The 24795-nt window shown below is 32.6% G+C and overlaps 1 protein-coding gene across 11 annotated transcripts in view; it reads left to right on the forward strand.

The window, feature by feature from the left end:
- LOC141551272 (phospholipid-transporting ATPase ABCA3-like) overlaps positions 1-24795 on the forward strand; it is a 249925-nt gene that overhangs the window by 120027 nt on the left and 105103 nt on the right. For 10 of the 11 annotated variants that reach the window (XR_012484816.1, XR_012484817.1, XM_074282726.1 and 7 more), the window contains 2 exons: positions 4273-4451; positions 19668-19811. Coding sequence is in view for 9 of the 11 variants with exons in the window: in XM_074282726.1 (XP_074138827.1) it covers positions 4273-4451; positions 19668-19811 (323 nt within the window). In the remaining 2 variants the exon portion in view is untranslated. The remainder of the gene's footprint in view (positions 1-4272; positions 4452-19667; positions 19812-24795) is intronic. The other variant, XM_074282731.1, reaches the window with a different exon arrangement.

Raw genomic sequence — 24795 nt, forward strand, 5'->3', positions numbered from 1 at the left:
GAAAAGGGATCACTATTTACAAAAATGTAATTTATCCAGATTAACAAAGATCCAAGACAATTCCAATAGGCTTGGAATGGAAAATGCTGTCCACATGAAGAGAACTATAAAGACTAAATGAAGATCAAAACACATTGTTTTTACTTTTATTCTTCATTTGCTTGTTTTTCTTTATCACAGTTTTTTTTTCCTTTTTTGATTTTTCTCTCACAACATGACTAATTGTATAGATATGACCTATATCAGATTGCTTATTATCTTGGAGAGAGAAAAAGGAAGGGAAGGAGGGAGAAAAAATTTTGGAACTCAAAATTTTACAATACTGAATGTTGAAAATTATCTTTTCATGTAATTGAAAAAATAAAATATTATTAAATTTTAAAAATACATGGTCAGTTTTTGTGTAGTTGTTTCTCATGTACCACTGAGAAAAAGGTATATTTATTTCTATCCTCATTCACTTTTTTCTAAAGGTCTATCATATATAAATTTTTTTCTTTTTTTAAATCGAATTAAATACAAAATAAGAAAAATCAGAATAGAAAAAAACAGAAAATAAAAAAACAAAACAAAACATTGTTATGTGTCTAGCAGAACATCACAAAAGATTCAAAATATGTAACCATAAATTTACATTTCAAGGAAACATATATAATAATGAAGAAATGATATTAATTAGGATGCATCTTTTCTTTGCTTACTTGTAGGTTATTCTTTTGTTTTCTGCTGCATTCCTTTTACTTTATTCTTTTTTTCCCCTTTTATTCCCCCCATCTTCCTCAAGCAGGCTATTATTAGATACAGATATATTATACACACACACACACACACACACACACACACACACACACACACACACATACACACTCACAACTACTCATGGACCCACACATATGTCTATATACATATACATACACATACACATACATAGTTGATATTATACATACCCACATATCTACATAGTCTTAAACACATATATAGGAATATTGCATTTATTGCATGAAAGCATGCATCTTAAGACAAGTGGATTTTTACATGTATATAGATCTAATGTAGATTTCTCTCTTGATTGACTCTTTAAGATTGACTTTGTTTAAGATAAATCATTATTAGCCCTACTTTTATTTAATCTAACTTTTCTAAAATTCCATTCACCTCCTTAGTTTCTTTATTGTTTATATTTTGGTTAGATTTATCTAGTTATGAAGGGAGGGTATTGAAGTTCCCCACTAATATATTTTTGTTATCCATTCTAAGTCTCTTCTGAGAATTTTTTTTTCTATCAAGTGGTGCTATATCACTTTATTCATCATCTGTGGTATCTTTTAGCAAAGTGTAGTTTCTTTATTTCTTTTAATTAGATTTTTGCTTTTGCTTTCTCTGAGATTGATAGCTTTTTTAAATTTCAGGTGGAGTATAATATATTTTGCTCTTTTTATCTTTTACCTTTTTACCTTTTACTTTTACTTTTTTTTTACCTTTACCTTTTTACCTTTTACCTTTTACCCTTTTACCTTTACTTTATGTATCTCTGCTTCAGATGTGTTTTTTGTAAACATCATATTGTAGGATTCTGGTTTTTAATTACTCTGCTATGAACTTACATTTTAAAAGGGAGTTCATTTCCTTCACATTCACAATTATGATTACTAATTATATTTCCTTCAGTCCTGTTTTTCCTCCTACTTAAGTTTTTCTTTCTCCTTTCATACTGCCCCTCTTAACTAGCGTTTTGTTTCTGACCACCCTCTCCATAAATCTTCCCTCCTTTGTATCAGTCTTCCCCTTTTCTTTCCCCCTTTTCCTCCTACACCCTTAAGATAAATTTCTATACCCAACCGAGAATGTATGTTGTTCCTCCTTTGAACTAAATCTGATGAGATCGTTTTCAACAATGTTCATAAATAAGATAGATAGATAGATAGATAGATAGATAGATAGATAGATAGATAGATAGATAGATAGAGGGTGTGAATATAAGTTGACTGATGTCAAAATTTGTTAAATTTTCTGTTTGGCTCTGTGCTTTTCATAAGTAAAGTTTGAAAGTCCCCTGTTTCATTGAATGTCCATCTTTTCCTATAAGAAAAATACTCTCAATTTTGCTGCTACTTGGTTCTTGGTTGTAAACCAGTTGCTTTCCAGAATATATTCAAAACCCCGATTCTTTTAATGTTGAAGCTGCCTATTCCCATGTAATCCTGATTGTGGATCCTTCATACTCAGGTTGTTTGTTTCTTTTTTTTCTGGCTGCTTGCAGTATTTTCTCTTTGGCCTGATAATTCTGGAATTTGACTGCATTATTCCTTAGAGTTTTCTTTTGGGGATCTTTTTCCAGAAGGTAATTGGTGGATTCTTTCAATGACTGTTTTAACTTCTGGTTCTAGAATATCAGGGCAATTTTCCTTGTTAAATTTCTTGGAAAATGCTGTCCAGGTTGTGAAATGATCCAACCATTCTGGAGAACAATTTGGAACCATGTCCAAAGGACTATAAAACTATGCATACCCTTTGATTCAGCACTGTCTCTACTGAGTCTATATCCCAAAGAAATAATAAAAAAAGGAAAAGGACTCAATGTGCATAAATGTTTGTAGCAGCCCTTTTTATAGTAAGAAGGAACTGGAAATTGAGTGAATGTCAGTTGGGTAATGGCTGAAAAAAATATGCTATATGAATGTTATGAAATAATATTGTTCTATAAGAAATAATGAGCAGGGGGCAGCTCAGCTAGGTGCAGTGGATAGAACACCAGCCCTGAAGTCAGGAGGAGCTGACTTCAAATTTGACCTCAAACATTTAACACTTCCTGCTGTGTGACCCTGGGCAAGTCACTTAACCTCAGTTGCCTAAGAGAGAGAGAGAGAGAGAGAGAGAGAGAGAGAGAGAGAGAGAGAGAGAGAGAGAGAGAGAGAGAGAGAGAGAGGAAGAAATAAAGAGAGAAAGAAAGAAAAAATTATGAGCAGGCTGATTTCAAAAAAGACTTACATGCAGTGTAAGTGAAGTGAACCGAACCAAGAGAACATTGCACTGGTAACAATGATTATGTGGCTCTTTTCAACAGTGAGATGATCAGGCCAGTTGCAGATTTGTGATGGACAGAGCCATTTGCATCCAGAGAGAATACTGTGGGGACTGAGTGTGGATTACAACATAGCATTTTCAATTTTATTATTATTGTCATTGTTTGCTTGATTTTTTTTTTTTGCTCAGCATGATGAATATGGAAATATGTTTAGAGAAATTGCAAATGTTTAAATTATATCAGATTATTTGCTGTCTTGGGGAGGGGAGAGAAGAGGGAGAAAAATTTGGAACACAAAGTTTTGCAAAGGTTTGCTGAAAACTTCTCTTTGCATGTATTTGGAAAAATAAAATACTACTTATAAAAAAAATATATACACCAATAAGAATCCAAAGTTGTCTTAAGTATTTCTATTTCGAATTATATTGTTTTCATTCATAAAAAAAAAAACCTGTTCTATTTATTGGCAGTTAGATTTATAATCAAGGACTAAAAGATGACATATTTAAATAAAAAAAAAAAAGAAAGAAAAAGGCTTTTTTTTTTTTTTATTTTAATCACGGCTTTCAGGTAGTACAACAATTCTTTAATTATCTTTCCTGGATCTGTTTTTGAGATGAGGCATTTTACATTTTCTACTTTTTTTATTTTGTTTGATTTCTGGTATCTTACAGAATCATTAGCTTCCACTTGTCCAATTCTAATTTTTAAGGGATTATTTTCTTCAATTAACTTTTGTACTTCCTTTTCCATTTGGGCAATTCTGCTTTTAAAGGAGTTGTTTTCCTCAGTGGATTTTTTTCCATTTGGTTAACTCTATTTTTAAGGAGTCAAATTTTGTTCTTTTCTTTTCTTTTCTGTTCCAGACTGTTGATCCTTTCTTGCATAACTCATTTTTTCCCAGTTTTTTTCCTCCCTTTCTTACTTGATTTTTTAAATCATTGGGATCAATTCATCTTTCTCTTTGAGACTTTGCAAGTAGGCATTTTAACATTGTTGTCCTCATCTGAGTTTGTGCTTTTTCTCTGTTGTTATAATAGCATTCTATGGTCAACTACACGTTGACTTAGAAAACTTCTATTTTTTTGTATTTTTATATATCTTATTAGAAATTTACCAAGTATATTTAATCTGGATCACTGTAATTCTCATGCAACAGGGCCATGTACTTGATATCTCTGCTGGAGAGTAATTCTTTTTCAATGTTAATCTGGCAGGCATAATAACTATTTCTTGTTGAATCTTAGGTTCAGGTGTTCAATGGAAACATGTGTCAAAGATATCCATGTTTGAGAAATTCGGCTTTGGGGAGGTGCTGATAATGCTGCTAATTGACAGTATCTTATATGGCTTAGTGACCTGGTATGTGGAAGCTGTCTTTCCAGGACAATATGGTATACCTCAGCCTTGGTACTTCTTCATTAAGGTGAGTTCTGATGTTGAAATCCTTCAGAATAGCTACAGTCCTTTTATTATTCTTACTTCTTCTCATATCCTTAAGTCAGCCAAAGCATTACATAAGGCAGACAAAAGAAAATTTTCCCCAAAGGGGTGATTACCTTTCTAGCTAGAGAAAATTTAGGTTCAAAGGCAAAGTTTTGACCATTGTTCAAGTGTAAAGTTCCACGTGGGACACCCAAAAGACAAGAGAAATTTCCTTAAGAGAATTTGGGGCAGTAGGCTTCTTCTCACGATCTTGGTAGGATCTCCAAAATTGTCTTAAGTAAATTTAATAAAGGTAGACTGAGGTATATACTCTGAAAAAAATCAGGTTTTGTTTTTTTGTTTGTGTTTTTTTAACAGCAATCAGTTTATAAACATTTTATTAACTGTAACATAACAGGTAAGACTGGCCACCTCAATAAAGCCAATGACCCAGTAAAAAGGAGGATACCCTTTTTACTGTCACACAATAAAGAAGGGGTCTTAGTAGTCATGGTATATTATGATCAACTATACTAAGAAAGGTGAACTGGCATTCAAGTGTTACTAATTATGACTCTCTTTGATAAATAAGGAATTACAATTATTTTATGGGACCTTTCTTCATCTTTTAATCTTTGCTAGGGGATCAAAACTAATAGGCTTGTTATCTCCTTGGAAGAGATAAATCTCTGTATAATTACAGGGAAGTTCAGGTGATAATATCTTTTGGGGATGATACCAGGTTAATTATGAGGCTTGTAGATAACAAACAAGTATCCTGGAAGTATCCCAGAGGTAATCCAGTATGAAAGATAGCAGTTCTTAATTATACATTTAAACTAACTCATAAAGAAAGCTAAATTCCTTAGCACAACTCAAGGATATAGAAAGGTGGCTTTAGGAAAATATAGACTCAGCTTTAAAAATCAAGATAGCATAAAATCAATAATGTAGAATCAACACAGTAAAAATTTGTCCTACTACTTGAAACTGCATCTTGCAACAAAGAGCCCCTGAGAAAAGAGTATTAAAAACTCTACCTTCTACAAGTCTACTCCTAAGGTTGTCCTTTTCTACCTTCTCCAGAAATCAGCATCTGACTTGTTCTCTGAACCCATTTTTTCTTCCTAAAGATAGTCTTTTTCTAAAAAAAAAAAAAAAAAAATCTAAAGATAGTCTATTAGTCTATTATTCTTTAAAGGTGAAAATTACATATGCCCTGTACTTTTTACCTACTAGTATTGCAATAAAAATCTGCAGTGAAGAGAAACTGAGAAACACAAAGTTCTGAGTTTAATCAATTTAGTAGCAAAGATAGAAATGCTAAAGTGAGATCCCAAGTCCATCAGTGGCCAGGGATGATTTGAGCATCAAAACAGCTTTTTATACAGTTGGTTGCACAAGGCTCAATGGGGCAAACTAAACTAAGACTGTGATTGGTGAGAGGTGAAGGATAGGCTATACACTTTTCTTAATCATGTTGACTTGCAAGAGAGGCTCTTCAGAATCCATAGTAATGTGGAAATCATAGAGTTGAACAACATCCTCTGGAAAGTCGCATTTCAAATTCCATTTAATACCAGTACTAAGGTGTCTCCTAAGATATTTAAGATAAGGTATCTCCTAAACAGGTTGATTCATTTTTCATCTATCTTCCTTATCACCCTCATGATATAAGACCAGTTTTGGGTGCTTAAAATTAGAGAATCTAAACTCTTTCACAGCATATTCCTCATAAACTTCTATATGGGATGACTAAAATTTTATAAACAAGAACAACATTACATTAGAATGACTGATCTTGGTATTTTCATAAAAACTGCCTTCCTCCTTCTTAGTAGAGCAATAGTTAACTATGGATGGAAACTTGTATCAACCTATCAGACACAATACTTTTGTATTTGCTTAGCTATTTTTACTGATACATAGAGGATGGGGGAGAATTTAGATTGAGAAATTGGAAAGAGTTCGCGTTTTCATTGACTGTTTTGATTTTCCAAGCACTGAAATTGATCCCTGGACACACCAAACCAAATAACATTTTCTGAAATCAGGGAAAGATCTTTAATAGGCCTGCTCCCAAAACTACAACTTTAGATTCTCTATGTCCTCACCAAAAGTCCCTAACATGTAAGATAAAGTCAAGCACATGGAACTTTTTTCATGATAATATATCCTAAAAGTTAGTCTAGATTATATGGCACAAGAAAAGATCAGTACATAAATTTGCATTATGTATTGTAGCCTAAAACTAGATAAAATACAAAGACTGACCAGAAGCCATTATAGTTATATGACTGTAGGTCAGAGTGAGACACAACAGCAAAGGAGGGCTGGGAAGGATTTGGGGTCAGGTAGGCAAAAACTTTCAACATATATTTTAGTGTGGAGCATGAAAACAGAGCAAGGCCAGACTGGACTGAGTTAGGATACTTATTTAAGTGAAATGACCTGAGTTTTTTAGGATAGATAAGCAATTTAATTCACATTGTTTTAAGGACAAAATGTAATAACTTTAGTTTAATAAAATTCATGTCTCCTTTTGGATATAACTGTTTAAGTGGATATAGACTTTCTTTCAAACTGCTAAACTTTTACCTCCATAGAATTACTATAATATCTAAGTATAATCACTTAATATAATTTCTGATGAGTTACTAGCCAATGACCAATAGATAGCCATTTTCAGAATTTTTTTGTTGGTAGTAGTAATGACGGAAGAACCAAATTAGTCATAGAACTTGTGTGCTTCTGTTTTTTTTTTCTTTCTTTTCATAAGAATGTCTACCTGATGCAGTGACAAGTTGTTTCATTAGTTCCCTACTTATTGAACATAGGAGTTCATCTGGAATTTCAAAAAAAGGGGGGATTTCCCCTTTGCTTTTAGCTGTTCATTTCTCAATACTTTATTTCATAGACTGAGATTAACATTTTAAGTCATAAGGAGACTTTCTTTTGTAAAATTGAATCGTTCTTTGTAAGAATCAGATTTACTCCATTTTGTAAACAATCACCGTTTTGAGATTTATTCCTAAATCATCTAATTTCAAGGAATTCTATCTGCTTGCTCATCCCCTTCCAACTCAAAAAGTCCCAAATCTATCCTCCAATAATAAATCAAATTACCTGATGTTACATCATGTTTTGTATCCTGTTTGTTTTATTTTAATGTATAAAAATCTGTGCAAAACTTGTATTCAAGAGTCCTTTTGCCTATTGAGGGAACCTGGGCTTGATTTGGTTCACAATTTACGTATCTTTCAAATAAATCACACAGCTTAGATTTTGTTTACTCAGGCATAAATTCACTCATCATGACAGTTGTTAATCTTGAAAATCCTAACATGATCTTTTTTATTTATAAAACCTCATTGAAATTTCTTCCTTTGGTCAATCTTCAATAAATTGCTTTGATCACCTTCTGGCCTACTTTTTGACAATGTACTTTGGGCTCAGATTGCCAAATGTTCACTGGTATATTTTATGTATTTTTCCTCATTGCAGCAAGTAAGTGATTATTGGGTATAAAGGCACAGTTTGTTGTAATGTTCAGGTTGGTTTTCTGGAGGTCTCTGGGAGCCTTTTCAGCAGATTAATCACCATGAGAATAGTCAGGTGTTAAAGTCCAAACTCTTTATTGTCTCCTTCAAAGTCTAGTGTCCTTGCCTGGGGCCCGGGCTAATTTGGTCTCAGTGGAGGAAATGCAGGAGGACAGCCACCACAGTGGTGTAAGATGGAGTGAATCTCTCTGAGTCCAAGGGCTTATGCTCCTACCTCCAGTTCTCTGTATTCTCTGAGTCTCACCCTGGCTGAGTTTGTCCCAGCTTATAGACTCTATTCTAATTACATTATCATAGGTGTGAATCTTGTGGAACTATATTAAGTACTAAGTTCATGTACTGAACTAGAGAACTATTAAGCCCCATGCTAAACTAGATAACCATTGTCTTTATCAATTCCACTGACTTAACACCTTATAAGAATCCTTATTTCAAGAACAGACAGAGTTCTGGCCCATAACAGTTTGTAATTTAACTGGTATATTGAGTCAATACATGAAGTGTGCTCCCATTATTAGATTCATATACAATCACAGATTAATCCACAGATCCTGAAACTAACACCTGACCATCATAAGAAAAAACATGAGACAGAACTTTACCATACGGTTATACTTCAGTTCAAAATCTAAGGAATCTGTAGATGTAATAACCCAGTGTTTGATCTGACAGTTTGACCATTCAGCACCATATTAACTATCAAAAATTGTAAAGAAAAGTCATAATATGTGATTCTGAGATTATGTACATTTTCATTATGTAAGCTCCTCATTTTAGCATACTATTAAGTATCCACATGATAATCATCTGACAAAGACGCCTCCATTTAGGAAAAAAGGCACAGGTCACCAAGGAACATCTTTAATACTGTCACAACTAAACAACTTGTATCTCTGCATATTCTGTGAAACCCCAATGCCAACATGTGCCCCTGACACCAAACAAATAGAATCTGGCAAATCTTCAATCCTTCAGCAACAAGACTATATCAAGGGGCACAATCTGTAGTTCTAGCATTATAAAGCTTTGGATTGCTGGCACCCTGTAAAACTAGAAGAACTCCTGCCAGGACAATCAACACTATAGCTCCAAGGCTGAAAAATTCTGAACCACTGGAGCAAAACTTTAATAAATAGAGGGAATTTTATAGGACACTATGTATATAGGAACTAAGCCTGAAAGAGAGCACAGCATCTAGCTGGGATCAGTTCTAACCACCCAAAAGTCATTTTTGGCAAAGATGTAGACTGGTGCATTGTGCTCTGCACAGCATGAAAGGAGGTAGAAAAGCTTTGGAAGCTTCAAGGAAACTTATCAGATGGGATGAAGTCATAAAATGAATAAGAGAAAATAAGAAGGAAAAAAAGACTAAAATTTGCAAAGATTTCAGGAAAAAGAAAACCCAAAGATCTTGAACATCAACAGGGAAAACAGTAACAATATAGTTTTAAAAACTACAAAACAAGTTCAGGCTTCTATGAATAAATATTGCAAAACAAAGGGGAAAGATCGAACTTTTGATGAGACATAGAGGACCTGGAATGTGAGAAGAAAATAGAACCAGAATGAAGTTGTGACCTGCATAGCAAAAATAATGGGCGAATAAATAAGCTGGAATCTTCAGGGTCAAGCCTCACAAAAAAAACCCAATAAATTGGGAATACAAAATTAAAGAAAGGATAATTGAGGAGAGAAGCAAAATCCAGTAACATGAAAATAAAATACTAATGATGAATATATTGTGCATAGAGATAATTTAAGGATCATAGATTTCTCAGAAGAACACAACAGGATAAAAAAAAATCAACACCAAAACATAATCAACAGGAAATAATAGAAGAGAATTGTCTGTGACTTTGGAATTCAGAAAATACCAATTGAAAGAATTTCTAAATCTCCTCCGGAAGAAAAAATCCTGAGGCTGTATACCCCAAGACATAGTGAGTAAATTTAATAAGTAAATGTAGGAAGAACAGATTCTGCAAATGATCTGGAGAAATACCTTAAAATACAAAGGAAAGGAATTCAAATAACATAAAAGTATTTTACACCCACCAAAAAAAATATGAGGGAATGAAATAATCTATTTCAAAAAGCAGTAAAGCTCAGAATGAAAGGCCTAGTGATCCACCTGAAAAATTTGAACTTAAATATTTGAGAAAAAAAGATAAATGTTCAATATGAAAATATAATTAAACATTTTCATCAATTTGTTTAGTTTCATATTTTCCTTTTTCTTTTATATTTATCCAAAACTGAAAACAATGAAGTCTTGTCACTATTGTGTTCTTATTTAAAACCAAGAGTCATATGTAATTGAGATAACATTAGAAATTCTTCCAATAAATATGGTTGTAAAGCAAGGATACCTACTCTTTCTGCCATTGTTCGATACAGTTCTTAAAGTGCTATAGACAATAGTAAGATGAGGGAAAAGTACACTTGAAAAATCATAGGGAATCACCATGACACATTAATATATGAAATTAATAGTTTTAGCAAAACTGCAGGCTATAAATTGAAGCCTCAATAATAAGCAGCATTTATATGTAATAATAAAATAATTTGAGTCAATAATAGAAGAAAAACACTATTCCAAGTAACTAAAAATTGCATAAAGCATCTGGAGATCAATATATAAAAAAATACAAAAGATCTGTATAGATTTTAATATCAAGTGAACCTTGCAAAAAAATAAAAAGCATATAGTAAAGTAAGGAGCAATGGGCTCCTGACTAGGTCATGGGAATGTATTAAATATGACAACTAGCAAAGTTAATTTACATTTTTAATGTTATAGAAAAAATTTTAAGGGAATGTCTTATAAAAGTTTATAAAATAATAACAATTTGGAAAAACAAAAGATTTCATATGTCAAAGGAAATAGCTAAAAGACGTAGGGACAATAGAGGGATACTTCCAGTCTTTAAAGTATATCATAAAGCAGCAGTCAACAAAGCCATCTAGTATTAATCAAATAGAGAGGTAGGTTGATGTCATGAGCTAGACAAGAGAGAATCAGAAACAGTGGATGTTCCATATAATAGAAAACACATTAAAGAATGCTTTATTTGATTTAAAAAAAAAAACTACTGCAAAAACTGAAAAACCATCTAACAGAAATTAAGCTTTGATCAACACTTTGCAATATATTCTAAATGGATATGTTAAATAACTTTTTAAAAATTACATACCTCTTGCAATTATGGATAAGGCATTCTTAACCCTTATGTTAAGGGCTCCCAAGGAATAGAAGCAGTTGCAAAAGCTAAAATTAAAATAACTTATTATATGAAATTGAAAAGTTTCTATACAGAAAAAATGCACATGGGTTAAAAAGCAGTTGAAAAAAATCTTTTTCAGATTTCTCTGATAAGGTAGTCAAGATATATAAATAATTAAGTGCTGTACAAACATTCATACACACAAATATACTTATACATGTATGTATGTATAAAAATAACCATTCCCCAATAACTACATAGAAGAAAATTTGCTCAAAGGTTGTGAACAAACTGTTCACCGCTGAGTTGCAGAAGGTTGACAAGGACCTGAAAAAATGCTTCACATTAAGAATAATAAGAAAAACACATTTTAAAGCAACCGTGAGATTTCAACTTATACTCTGTAAATTGGCAAAGCGGACAGCAAAAGATGAGAATAGTAAATGTTGAAGTGATGGAAAGATAGGCATACTAATGCATTGTTGGTAGATCTATGCATTAATACAATCTTTTTGGAAAGCAATTTGAAGTTACACAAATAAAGTGACAAAAATATTTATACATTTTAAACGAAAGTCTCATAATAGCCCTTTTTGTGGTAGCCAAGAAATGGAAACAAAGTATATTCCCATTAATTGGGAAATGGTTATACTAATTACTTTGCTGGGAAAAAAATGATAAATCTGATGAATCCAGAGAAACATGGGAAGATTTATAAGAATTGATATATAGTAAAGTAAGGAGAGTTAAGAAAATAATATACACAATGAGTAAGATTGTGTAAATGCAATTAGAGTATAACACACACATTAAAAGTAAAAGTTATAAATTTATAAAGAACAAGCATACCTCAAAAGAAAAGATATGAGAGGCTGTTCCTACCTCATTACTGATGTGGGAGGTCCACAGAGGTTAAGTAATACACTTATTTTCAGAATTTTTCCAATAAATTGTACAGATTTTTGTCAGACAATGCTATTTGTCATGGAATGGCTGAGTGAGGAAGAGGGAAAGATTCTAAGGAAAACCATAATACTATTGAAAAAAAAGATATCAATAAAAACTTATTTCAAAAAAGGAATAGAAGAGACAGTGGAAAAATAGACCTGAAACACCACGAACTACACAATCCCCTTTTATGTGAATCAGTTTGTTGTGTGGGGTTAAATTATGGAATGGGAAGCTAACTATCAAGTTTGGCTGACTTAGTTTTTGTCCCACTTTTCTTCTCCCTCTTTCATCAGTTAATGATGGCATCAGTTCCCATGCTTTCAATTTTCATCTCTATATAGATGATTCTCAAATCCCTTTTTCCAGTTCTAAGCTCTCTCTTGATCTCCCATCTCTCATCTTGAGCTGCTTATCTTGAGCTACATCTTAAACTCCAAAACAAAACTCATTTTCTTTTTCCTCAAGCTCCCTCCTCGACTTTCTAAACTTCTTGTTAACTATAAGGGCTAATTCCCAGTTAGCCAGGCTCCAAACTAGATATAATTCCCTACTTATTTTCTCTCATTCCTCCCCATATCCAGTAAGTCGCCAAGTATTATTTCTGTAGTGATTACATTTCTTGACATGACAATCATCCTGGTGCAGTCTCTTGTCATCTCATGCACAGACTATTGTAAAAACCTTCTGGCTAGTCTTACTGCCCCATGTCTTTCCCCAGTCCAGTTTTTCATTCAATTGTCAGTGATCTTCCTAAAATGCAAGTCTGACCATGTTATTGCCTTATTATTAAATTCCAGTAATTCTCCTTTACTTCTGTAATATGATATAAAACTTTCTATTGAGCTTCTGAAGTCTTTCATTACCTGTCCCCCTCCATTTTCCAGTCGTCTTACATTTTTTTACCTTACTTGTTATCCTCCATTTATTTCATGATCCAGTAATACTGACCTCCTTGCCGTTCCTCACACAGTCCATTTCCAGAACCTTTCTATTTCACTGGCTGACTCCCATACTTGGAATATTTTCCCTTTGTCTCTGCCTTGTTTATTTCAAATCTTAGCTAAAAATCTATCTTTTGTACAAAATAGAGGAAAATATTTTCACAACCTTTCAATATAGTGAAAAAGTTGAAAAACAAAAGTAATATTCAACAACTGTGTGCCTTAAAGAGGTAAGAACATCCTTTCGTGTCTTTTCTTTTGATCTGTGCTTGTTCTTTATACTTTTGCAGCATTTGTTTTTCAACTTTCTGTGTGTGTTTGTGTGTGCATGGTTTTTCTACTTATTATGCATATTGATTTCTTGGCTCTGCTTGCTTCACTTGCTTCATCAGTTCTTTTAAATCTTTCCATATTCATGGGATTAAATCCTACTTTATGTGAGAAGGCTTTTTATATCTTGTTTTTACGTTATTATTTACATGTTATATATAACCTCTTTGAACTTTTGAATTCCTTGAGATCAGGAACTGTTTTTTGCCTGCATACAAATTAAAACACTTAATAAATACTTATTGACTTTTACTTCATAAATATGGAGAAGAGCAGTGGAGGATGAAGGGGAATGTGTTGTATGCTATTCAAATATGTGCTTGAACAACAAAGGGAAGATAACTCCTGTGGCTTCTTCCCACTGAGGAGCCACTACTACCAGTCACTCCTAATTCTCAGACCCTCAGAAGAATCTCTGGCCACTGTCTAGTACAGTGCTTCTACCAATCTTAACCCAATTGGAGGTGTTCAGAGATCTCTGGCCACTGCCTCTCCAAGTAGTGGTTTCACCTACAACAGAGCACCCAAGGACAATGGTCATTTTCTTTGGCAAAAGGTAACCTATTTGGGGAAATAGGTTACAGACAAAATGAAAGGATGGTAAATATGAAATAAAGTTGGGAGGGCACATGAAGGACAAGTTCCTCAGTGGAATTCACAATTTCCCTAGTAGAAAGGAAGTACCCCGTGAAGTTGGGGCATGTCCTTAGCTGGCAGGCTAAGTCCTAAAAGGCACCTAACGCCCTAAAAGAGTTAGTTAGCTGTAAGGAGGAGAGGCGGGGTTGGGAAACATAGTAGAATTAGGGCGATACCACAAAGCATGGGAGAAGGAGAAAGACATCACAAGGCAGCCATGGGATGGCCCACTAATAGATTTTACAGGTAAATTTAACCTTAGGTACATGACTGGGATTTCCACAGAGGAAAGACTGAACAACCTGGAAGGGGACATCCAATTAGACTTGGACTTTTAGAGGGTGGGACCAAGGAATCAAACTGAAAACAGGTTCTTTGGTTCCTGATGAGGATGAACCCCCGTAAAGAAAAAGGACAAACCAGATCCAGAGGAATTGGAGACTGAGAACAAGATGGTTAAGGAAATGTATCACAAAATGGTGTGAGAGGTCTTCAAAAGCTAAATAAAAGCAGAGGGTTCATGAGGAATTAACTGAGTGAAGACCTTTCATGAGAATGTGGCCTTGAACTATGCCCTAATTGTGACTTGACAATAATAAATTGAACTATCGCTAAAAAGCTGCAGGTATACGATTGTCTTGGATGAACATTTCCTCTCCTGTTTCCCATCAACTCTTAATTAGCATTTAAGCACTTCTTTTAAAATCAGTTTTGGCTTTGGGAATTCAGCTAACAATATCTACTTGTATAGCATTTCTCTAGGGAAATTTAAATTATGATTTTGTTATTTACTAAAATTCTTTTGTTTCTGAAATAGATTTCTGAATTTAAAGTGTTCAAGGGGCGTGGGTGTTCTATTTAATCTTGTGTTTTGCAGTTTGTGCTTTGCATTCCATTGACAACACCTTGTCTGTTGGGAGTTGCCCTTTCTACTGAGAGCATAATAAATCCCTTTTTGCTTTTTTCTTAGCTCAAAAGTTTCTGATTATTTTTGTGGTCACTACTGTCCCACACATATGTATATGATCAAATTCTCTATCCTGTAATATTTTCCAAATTCCTCATCTATTCTTTTCTATTCAGATGACCTTTAGCATATTTCAGTAACCAAATAGTTTCTTTTCTGCCTGTGTTCATATTCACGCAAATGCTTTCTGTTATTTTTCCCCAGTCTTAATTCCTAACTGCTTCATGTTTTGTTTTCTTCTCAATATAAAATTCTATGTACTTACCCCATTTACCATTTTTCCCCCTAAACAAGTCCTACACATCCTGATTTATATTCCATTCATAAGTCTTATATGTTTCAGTGATACTTTTGAGATCAAATTTGCCTCTTTGCATTTTCACTTCCAGTTAATCATTCTTATTGTCTGTATTTTTTGCATTTGCATATAAAAATTCATAGTTGATGCTCAGAATCTCTTATTGTTCTGAAAATGTGACAGCAGATAATGAATGCTGCTTTGGATATGAAAACTTCAGTGAATTCATATTTAGCACCCATGATATTAAAGGATGAGGTGCACCTAGAAGCATATGGAACAAATATTCTAGACTCTCATGTCTCAGAAAGTACAGGTTTTTTTGTACGTTTGGTGCTCTGAGTTTAGAGATGTCCTCTGATAGAATGTAATCTCATTGAAAGAAATTATTTCATTATATTTATTTCCCCCTTTGGCTAGCACAATGTGTGGCACATAGTGGACATTTTACAAATGCTACTTTATTGACTATCGTGCTTGGGATTTCTTACAGAAGTGAATTCTTGAGATTTGTGTTCCATAGCTACAAAGAATTGTCTCACTCAATTCTGTTCTGCTTAATTCAGGAATGCTTTGTAGTTGGCAAGGTAGGAAAAACTCCTACAACTATGGATTTCTCCTCTCTCCTCAGATATGGGAGGAATAGAGTTGATGGCAGAACTCAAGTATTTAACTTTTCTTTTTTCCTTATAGAGCTTAATATCCTGCTCTTTGGTAATATATCATTATTGGAAGAGGAGATTATTCAATATAGGTAACTTGTGCTCATATTTTAAAAAGCATTATTATTCTAGGACATGAAAATAGTGTTGTTATAGAGAATGCTTCATTGTAATAGTCATTTAATTTTTAAAATTTTAAATGAGTTTTTATTAATGTATTTGTTTTGATTGTCCTCCCACAATTTTTCCAACTCTCCTTCCAAATCTTCCTCCCAAGGAGTCATCTCATATAATAAATAGTATTTTAAAGACAAAAAAAGAAAAAAGAATAAATATTATGGATCAATGTATAGAAAAAAAGGTGAAAATATGTGCAGTGTATAACACTTGGGGCTTTCCCACCTCATAAGAAAATAGGATGAGAGTGCCCTTTCATATCTTTTCTTTTGAGCCATGCTTCTTTTATAATTTTGTAAAATTCACTTTTAATCTTTTTTGTTATTTTTTTATATTATCATCCTCATTGAGTATATTATTTCCTTGGTTCTATGCCACTATCAATTAATGTAAAACTTTCCTTACTTTTCTGAATTCATCACATTCATTTTTTCTTCTAGCATAGTAATATTACATTACATTCATATACCACAGTTTATTTAGCCATTAACTAATCAAAGGGTATCTACTTTTTCTTGGCTATCACAAAAATTTACTGCAAAAAATATTTTGGTATATATGAGAAATCTCTTTAAGGCCTCTTCAAAACTAATAATGGAATTTTCCAATATTAAGGATAATCATTTTTAGTCATTTTATTTGTACAATTCAAAAATCAGTTTCCAAAATACAAAATTGCTTTTTGACATTGATTATTCCCATCTTTTGTCATCTTTGCCGATGTTCATAATATGGTTATTAAATTCTTCATATTTCTTCTTTTGGGTACTACTTGTTTACATTTTTTGACCACTTATCTATGTCTAAGTAGCTTTTGGTTTTATACACCTTACACACATATGCACATGCACACATACACACATATACACATACACACATATACATACATACATATCTGTGTGTGTATATATATATATGTACACTTAAGTACAGCTAGGTAATAAACCTGAATCAGGAAGATTCTTCATAAGTTTATATCTGGCCTCAGATACTTACTAGCAGTGTGCTGCTGGGCAAATCACTTAACAGTATTTGCCTCAGTTTTCTCAGATGTAAAATGAACCAGAGAAGAAACAAGCAAACCACTCCAGTGTCTTTTTCAAGAAATCCCCAAGGACAATCAGGAAGAGTTGAATACAATGTGAATAAAATGAGTGAAAACATACATAGGAATATAGTTTATGATAAATATCTTTTTACAAAGATATCTCTGTGTTTATATAAATGTTTGTATTTTGATCACATGTAGAGCTGGAACCCTTGAGAAGTATATTTGAAACAAGGTGTTAACTCAGTGGAATTAATGAGACAATGGTTATCTAGTTTACATATACTTAGTACTTGGCATGGTGATATAATAGTTATACAGATGATGTAATTGTAATAGGGTATTTAAACTGAGGATAAAGTTAGCCATAGACATTCCATCTCCCACCATTCTGGTGGCTCCCCTGACTTCTGCGTTCATCCACTAAGATCAAGGCTCATCTGAAGGTCCCCCAGGCAAAGGAGGCAGACTATGAAGGAGATAATAAAGACTTTGGACTTTATTCCTGACTATTCTTGTGGTGATTATTCTGCTGAAATCAAGGCCCATTTGGAGGACCTCCAGAAAGCTAACCAGAACATTACAATCACATATATACATATGTGCATATATATGTGGGTGTTAATTATATCTCAGGTATTAAACCTTCATATCTGAGAAATAGGAAACAACTATTTTCTTCCCTTTCAACAGTTTTCCTTCTTTCCCTTTATTTTTTGTGGAGGCAATTGGGGTTAAGTGACTTGCCCAGGGTCACACAGCTAGTAGATGTTAAGTGTCTGAGGCAGATTTGAACTCATGTCCTCCTGACTTTAGGGCTGGTGCTCTATCTACTATACCAACTAGCTGTCCCCAATAGCTTTCCTTCTTATCCTACATGCATTTATTTGTGCAGAAATATTTTATTTCATGGCATCGAAGTTAGCTATTTTAACTTTTGTAATTGCTTGTAATTTGTTAGAATTAAGAATACATCTCCTAATCATTGCTAAAAATTATATGATCTATCTCTCATCTAGTTTTATGGTAGTCTTTAATACTAAAATTATATATCCATTTAAAATGTATTAAAATAGAATATAGTGAAAGGTATTGGTTTAAGCCTGATTTCTGTCAGACTGTTTTCCATTTTCCTAGCAGTTTTTATGAAATAGGGAGTTCATTCCTAAATAATTTCTTTTTCCCCTTTATGAAATACTGTCTTACTGATTTCCATTTTTTCCTGATTCTCATTTGTCTAGTCTCTTCCAATGATCTATCTCTATATTTTTTAAACATTAAAAGTTTGATGACTGCAGCTTTATAATATAGTTTAAGGTCTAGAAGTGCTATTCCCCTTTGTCCCTTTTTGTTCTTTCACTGTATATTCTACATGCTTTTTTTCCATGTAGATTTTGTTCTTATTTTATCAAATTTTGTAAAATACCTTTAATAATTTAGTATAACATTAAAAGTGTAAATTAACTTTGGTGACAGTGTCCTTTTATATGGCATGACTCAATCATAAGCACTGAATTTATTTAAGTTTCACTTTGTAGTTGAATCTATTCTTTTTTGGGGGTATATTTTTGCCAATTGTTCCCCAGATGCTTATGCATTTTGTAGTTACTTGGAATGAAATTTCCCTTTTTCCTATTGATTTTTTTGGTTTTTGTTGTCATTTTGTTGAAATATTACAGCTTTTGAAGCTTTGTTTTATAGCCTGTAATTGTGTTATTATGACAATCTTTGCGGATTCCTTAGGATTTTCTCAGTAAAAACAGAGATAGTTTTTATCTCCTCTTATCTTTATGTCTTTGATTTCTTTTTCTTGCCATATTGCTATTACTAGCATTTTGAGAACCATATAAAATTATAGTGGGAACAGTGGAAATTCCTGCTTTACTCTGATAATGAGAAATTTTCCAATTTATTCTCATTGTATATGATGTTAGTTTTATATAGAGTTTAGTATACTAAAAATAGGTTCCTCTGTTTCTATATTTTGTGGAGTTTTTAGCATAAATAAGTGCTATTCTTTTAGGAAAGCTTTGGGATAATCATATGGTTTGGGATGTTTGAGTTTTTATATGATTATTTATTAGGATTACTTATGTCAGCTATTTTTTCCCCCAAAGGTTAAAATATTCTTGCATTCTCATATAAATCCAAGTTAGTAAACGATTTCTTGAACAAAACACCATAGTATGTTGTGATGTTAATTTTAAATATGAGATAGATTCTTAATTTGTAATTTTTTCATGTCATTGCCCATTTTTTTCCTGTGGGAGTATATCTTTAAAATTACAAGGTAAGTCAATGAAAGGACATAGATACAGTTTCTTAAAATATGATTTAAACATCATTACTTTAGAGAAACAGCATAAAGAAATAAACTATAGTATAATTCAAACTTTGTAATTCATTAAAAATTTCTTTCCTAGCCCTCCTATTGGTCTGGAAAGCCACGTAAGGCTACAAAGAAAGAAGAAATAAAGAATGATTTTAATACATCTCAGAAAAACCGTTATGTGCAGGATGAACCTATAGACTTGGTTGCAGGAGTAAGAATTCATAATCTGTCCAAGGTATTGTTTTATAGGTCTCCTTTCAAAAGCATGAGGAATACCACCATAACTTAGAGAAACAGTTCTCAAGAAAATTTTATCTAAGAACACCTTCTTTTTTATAATTTAATTTAATTTTTCTGGTTGTACATGTATTTAACTTTTTAAATACACATTTCTTTATGAATCATATTGAGAAAAAAAATAGAACAAAAGGGTAAAAACCACAGAAGAGGGGAAAAAAAGAAGTGAGCTTAGCATGTATTGATTTACATTCAATCTCCATAGTTCTCTTTCTGGATGTAGATGGCATTTTTTATTCAAAGTTTATTGGGATTGTCTCGGATCACTGAATCACTGAGAAGAACCAAATCTTTCATAGATGATCATTGTGCAATTTTGCTCTTACTATATAAAATGTATTTCTGGTTCTGCTTGTTTCACTCAGCATCAATTAATGTAAATTTCTCCAGGCTTTTCTAAAATCAGCTTGTTCATCATTTTTCATAATCCATCACCTTCACATACCACAACTTTTTCAGCCATTCCCTAATTGATGGGTATCTACTCATTTTCCAGTTCTTTGCTGCCACAAAAAGAGCTGCTACAAATATTTTTGCACATGTGAAATCTTTTATCTTCTTAATTTTTGAGGACTCCAAAGAGATTTAGTTTACATTGGTTATAGCTACATGTATGTACTATATTTGAAATTGAAGCTAATAAAGTTTAAAATATTTATTAATCTAATTTTTAAAATAACAAACCTGTTACATATTAACATAACATCTTTTAGGAAAATAAACTTTTCAAAGCAAAAAAATTAATGAGAAGAATAACATTGTTTCATATATTTTAGCCAATCTCTTTAAGGTCTGACAATAGAAGACAGCTAAATTCTCCTGTTTGTTTCTGCATTCAGTCTATTACGATGTATTATTTTAATTGAAGTATATAACGAAAATCTGGCCTCACATTAATATATATGTATACATATTTCAAAAGGCATATAATAAGTTAGTAATATTATAAAAATAGCTTTGACCTTGAAAGATTCCAGAAGGAGGCTTCAGGGATTTTTGGATCACACTTTATAAATTGCAATATTAGACCAGAAGCCCCAAGAAAAATTTTGTGGAAGATAATTATAATTCCCCTCTATTATACAATGGTCAAAAGTTGGTCATATAAACATTCTTGATTTTCCTTTAATAATATTATGAATCATAATTAATGGACAGCAATTTCAACTGGATTATGTAGTTGTAAGCACTATTTTTAAAAATACATTGATCAAGAAGGAGCTAGAGGTCACATTAAAACCCCAGACTATTTTCCATGAGCACTTCCTCTTTGTGAATTATAGGAACTGGCAACTAGCAGCTCAGAAATTGCATATGCCTTTTTGTAGTTTATCTAGATGTAGTCTGCATTTGATTTTGAGGTTTTTATGCCCTAATACATAATCAGTTTTTGTATAGATGCCATTTGCTACTGAGAAAAGATATATTTCTATTCCTATTTAGTTTTCTTCAGAGATCTATCATATCTAACTTCCTAAAATTCTATTCATATTCTTACTCCTTTCTATTTTATTTTTAGATTTATCTAATGCTAAGAGGGAAAATTCTACTAGTGTAGTTTTATTGTCTTTTTCCTCTGTAACTCATTAACTTTTTCCTTTAAGAATTTGTATGCTACATTCAATGAAACTTGTGAATTTCATGTATTTTTGATGAAAAGACCAGAGCTAAACAAAAAATTTGATCTCCAAATATGGAATTCAAGAAAAGCACAAAAAGATAAAAAGAAAAAAACTGTATTTCTGTGGGTATACATTGAGAATACATGTATAATCTGATTTTACTGTTATAAAAAAGAAACTAAAAATGGAAAGGGGATTGTAACAGAAAAAAAAGGGAGAAAGTGGAGGTAAAATGTGGAAAATTACATCTCAGGAAAAGGCAAAGAAAACATACTATAATTGAGGGAAAGATGAGAGGGTGCTGAATATTGTGTGAATCTTACTCTCATCAGATTTGGCCCAAAGAAAGAATATTAGCTATATTTGGTTTCACCGAGAAACATCTCTCATCGTAGAAAAGTGAGAGAGGAAAGGGGAAAAGGGAAGGGATAGACTAAGCAGAAGGGAAAGAGAAATAGTAGGGGAAAGGCATAAGAGGGGGAAGGGTCTCTAAAGGGAGAGGGCTGCTTGAAGAATTTGTATGCTATGCCATTTGGTGCATACATGTTTAGAATTGTTATTGTTTATAGTACATTTTTAGCAAAATGTAGTTTCCTTGCTTATCTCTTTTAGTAAGATCTGCCTTGTCTGAGTTCATAGTTGCTACCCCTGCTTTTTTTTTTTAAACTTCAACTGAAGCTTAATAAATTCTGCTCTGTCTCCTTACTTTTACACTGTGCATGTCTCTCAAAGTGTGCTTTTTGCAAGCAATGCATTGTAGGATTCTGGTTTTTAATCCACTTTGCTGTTTCCATTTTATGGGTGAGTTCATCCCATTCACATTCATAATTATAATTACTAACTGTGTATTTATCTCCATCCTACTTTTCTCTTATTTATCCTTTCTATGACCTCTTCCAATCTGCCCTTTCTAATATGAGCTCTTCTTCTCTTATCCCCCTCCCCTCATACTTTGCTCTAGGGTAAGATAGATTTCTATACCCAATTTTGTATATTATTCCCTCTTTCAGCCAACTCTTTTAATCTTATTTAATATTTTATTTTTCCCAATTATATATAATAATAATTTTAATATTTTTTCAAATTTGCATTTTAAAATTCTCTTATCTCTTATAGCTCCTCTCCATTGAAAAGGCTAGTAATTGGACATAGGTTATACATGTGTATAACCTAGACAAAACACATTTCCATGTAAGTCATTCTGTGAAAGAAAACATAAATAATAAAAAAAACATACACAAGAAAAATAAAAAGTATACCAAAAAAAAAAAAAAAACTTAAGAAAAAGAAAGAAAAAGTATCTTCAATCTGCATCCTGGCTCTACCATTTCTTTCTCTGAAGAGGAACACCTTTTGTCATAAGTGCTACAGAATTGTTTTGAATCATTATATTGCTGAGAATTATTAATGATAGATCATCATACAGTATTGCACAGGTACAATGTTCTCCTGGTTTTGCTCCTTCCATTTTACATCAGTTCATGTAAGTTTTTCCATATTTTTCTGGAAGTGTTCTACTTAGCATTTCTTAAAGAACAATAGTATTCCATCACAATCATATACCATAACTTATTCTGCCATTCTCCAGTTGATGAATATCTCCTCAATTTCCAATTCTTTGCTATCACTAAAAGAGTTGCTATAAATATTTTTGTACACATAAGTTCCTTTTCTTTTTGTATTCATCTTTTTGAGAAACAGAGCTAGTAATATTATTACTTTGTTGAGGTAGATACATGGTTTTAATACCATTTGGGCATAGTTCCAAGTTGCTTTCTAAAATGGTTGAATACATGTACAACTTAGTATATTAATGTTTTAATCTTCTCACATCCTCTCCAACATTTGTCATTTTCCTTTTCTGTCATATTAGACAATCTGATATGTATGAGGTAGTAGCTCAGATTTGTTTTAATTTGCATTTCTTTCATCAATAGTGATTTAGAGCACTTTTTTTCATGTAACTATAGATAGCTTTGATTACTTTGTCTGAAAACTTCCTGTTTATATTTCTTAAGCATTTATTAATTGAGGGATGGCTCTTATTTCTATAAATTTTATTTTTTTGGTTTATTTGAGAAATGAAGTCTGTATTAAAGAAATTTACTATTAAAAAAACAACTTTCCCATGGTAACAATTACCAACTATGTATTTCTCTCTATCCTATTTTCCCATTTATCCTACTCTCTCTCTTCTTAAGCTGTCCATTCTCAAAAGTGCTTTGCTTCTGACTTTTACCTACCTCAGACTGCCTTCCTCTCTATTAGCTCTTCCAATCTTCTCTTACCTTTTTTCCCTTTCTACTTTCCTGCATGGTAAGATAGATTTCTACTTCCAACTGACTGTGTATGTTATTCCTTCTTTGAGTCAATTTCAATGAGAATAAGATTCAAATGCTTCTTTCCCATATATCCACCATCTTTTTCTCCACTGTAAAAGCTCTTTCTATATGACACAACCTCTTTTATGTGAGACAGTTCACCCCTCCTCCACCTCTTCCTATTCCCTTTTCCCAGTGCATTCCTTTCTCTTACCCCTTTATTTTATTTTTGATATTCATCCTATTATATCTGCTATGCATACTCCTAAGTACCCTAATAATAAGTTCTAAGAGTTCTACTTTTCCCAAGTAGGAATATAAACAACTTATCTTATCAAAATCCCTTATGATTTCTTGTTCCTTTTCAGTTTTTTTATGCTTCTTTTGCATCTTGTATTTGAAAGTCAAATTTTCTATTCAAGTCTGGTCTTTTCACAGAAATCCTTGAAAGTCCTCTATTTCATTGAATATCCATTTTCCAAAAATGAAAGGGAGAAACAAAATTGGAAGCAAAGAAACCTTAAAAAATCTAATAAAATAGAGGGGGAAACCAATTATTTGTATCAAAAGAGAAAAAAAGGAGAATTCACAACTACTGAAGATGAAATAAAAGAAACCATCAGAAATGACTTCACCCAAATGTATGTCAAAAAAATCTATTAGCCCAGATGAAATGGAAGAATACTTTCAGAAATGTAAAATACTGCCTAAAAAGGAACAGATTTGGGAGGGAAAGGAATCAAGATGATAGAGTAAAAGCAGACACTCAACCAACCTCTCCCAAATTCCCCTCCAAACCCAATCTTAAAAATGAACTCTGGAGTGGCAAAATTAACTAAAGGATTGGGCAAAACAGTAACCCAGCCCAGGACAACTGAGATTACTGGGACAAGAGGGGAGCACAATTGAGTGCATGCCATGCTTGACAAGCCAGCAGCAAGTTCTCGAGCTCTGGGCAAGGAGCTCTGGGCAAGTCAAT

Source organism: Sminthopsis crassicaudata, chromosome 1 (assembly GCF_048593235.1).
Source record: "Sminthopsis crassicaudata isolate SCR6 chromosome 1, ASM4859323v1, whole genome shotgun sequence".
In the NCBI taxonomy this organism is placed as follows: Eukaryota; Metazoa; Chordata; class Mammalia; order Dasyuromorphia; family Dasyuridae; genus Sminthopsis; species Sminthopsis crassicaudata.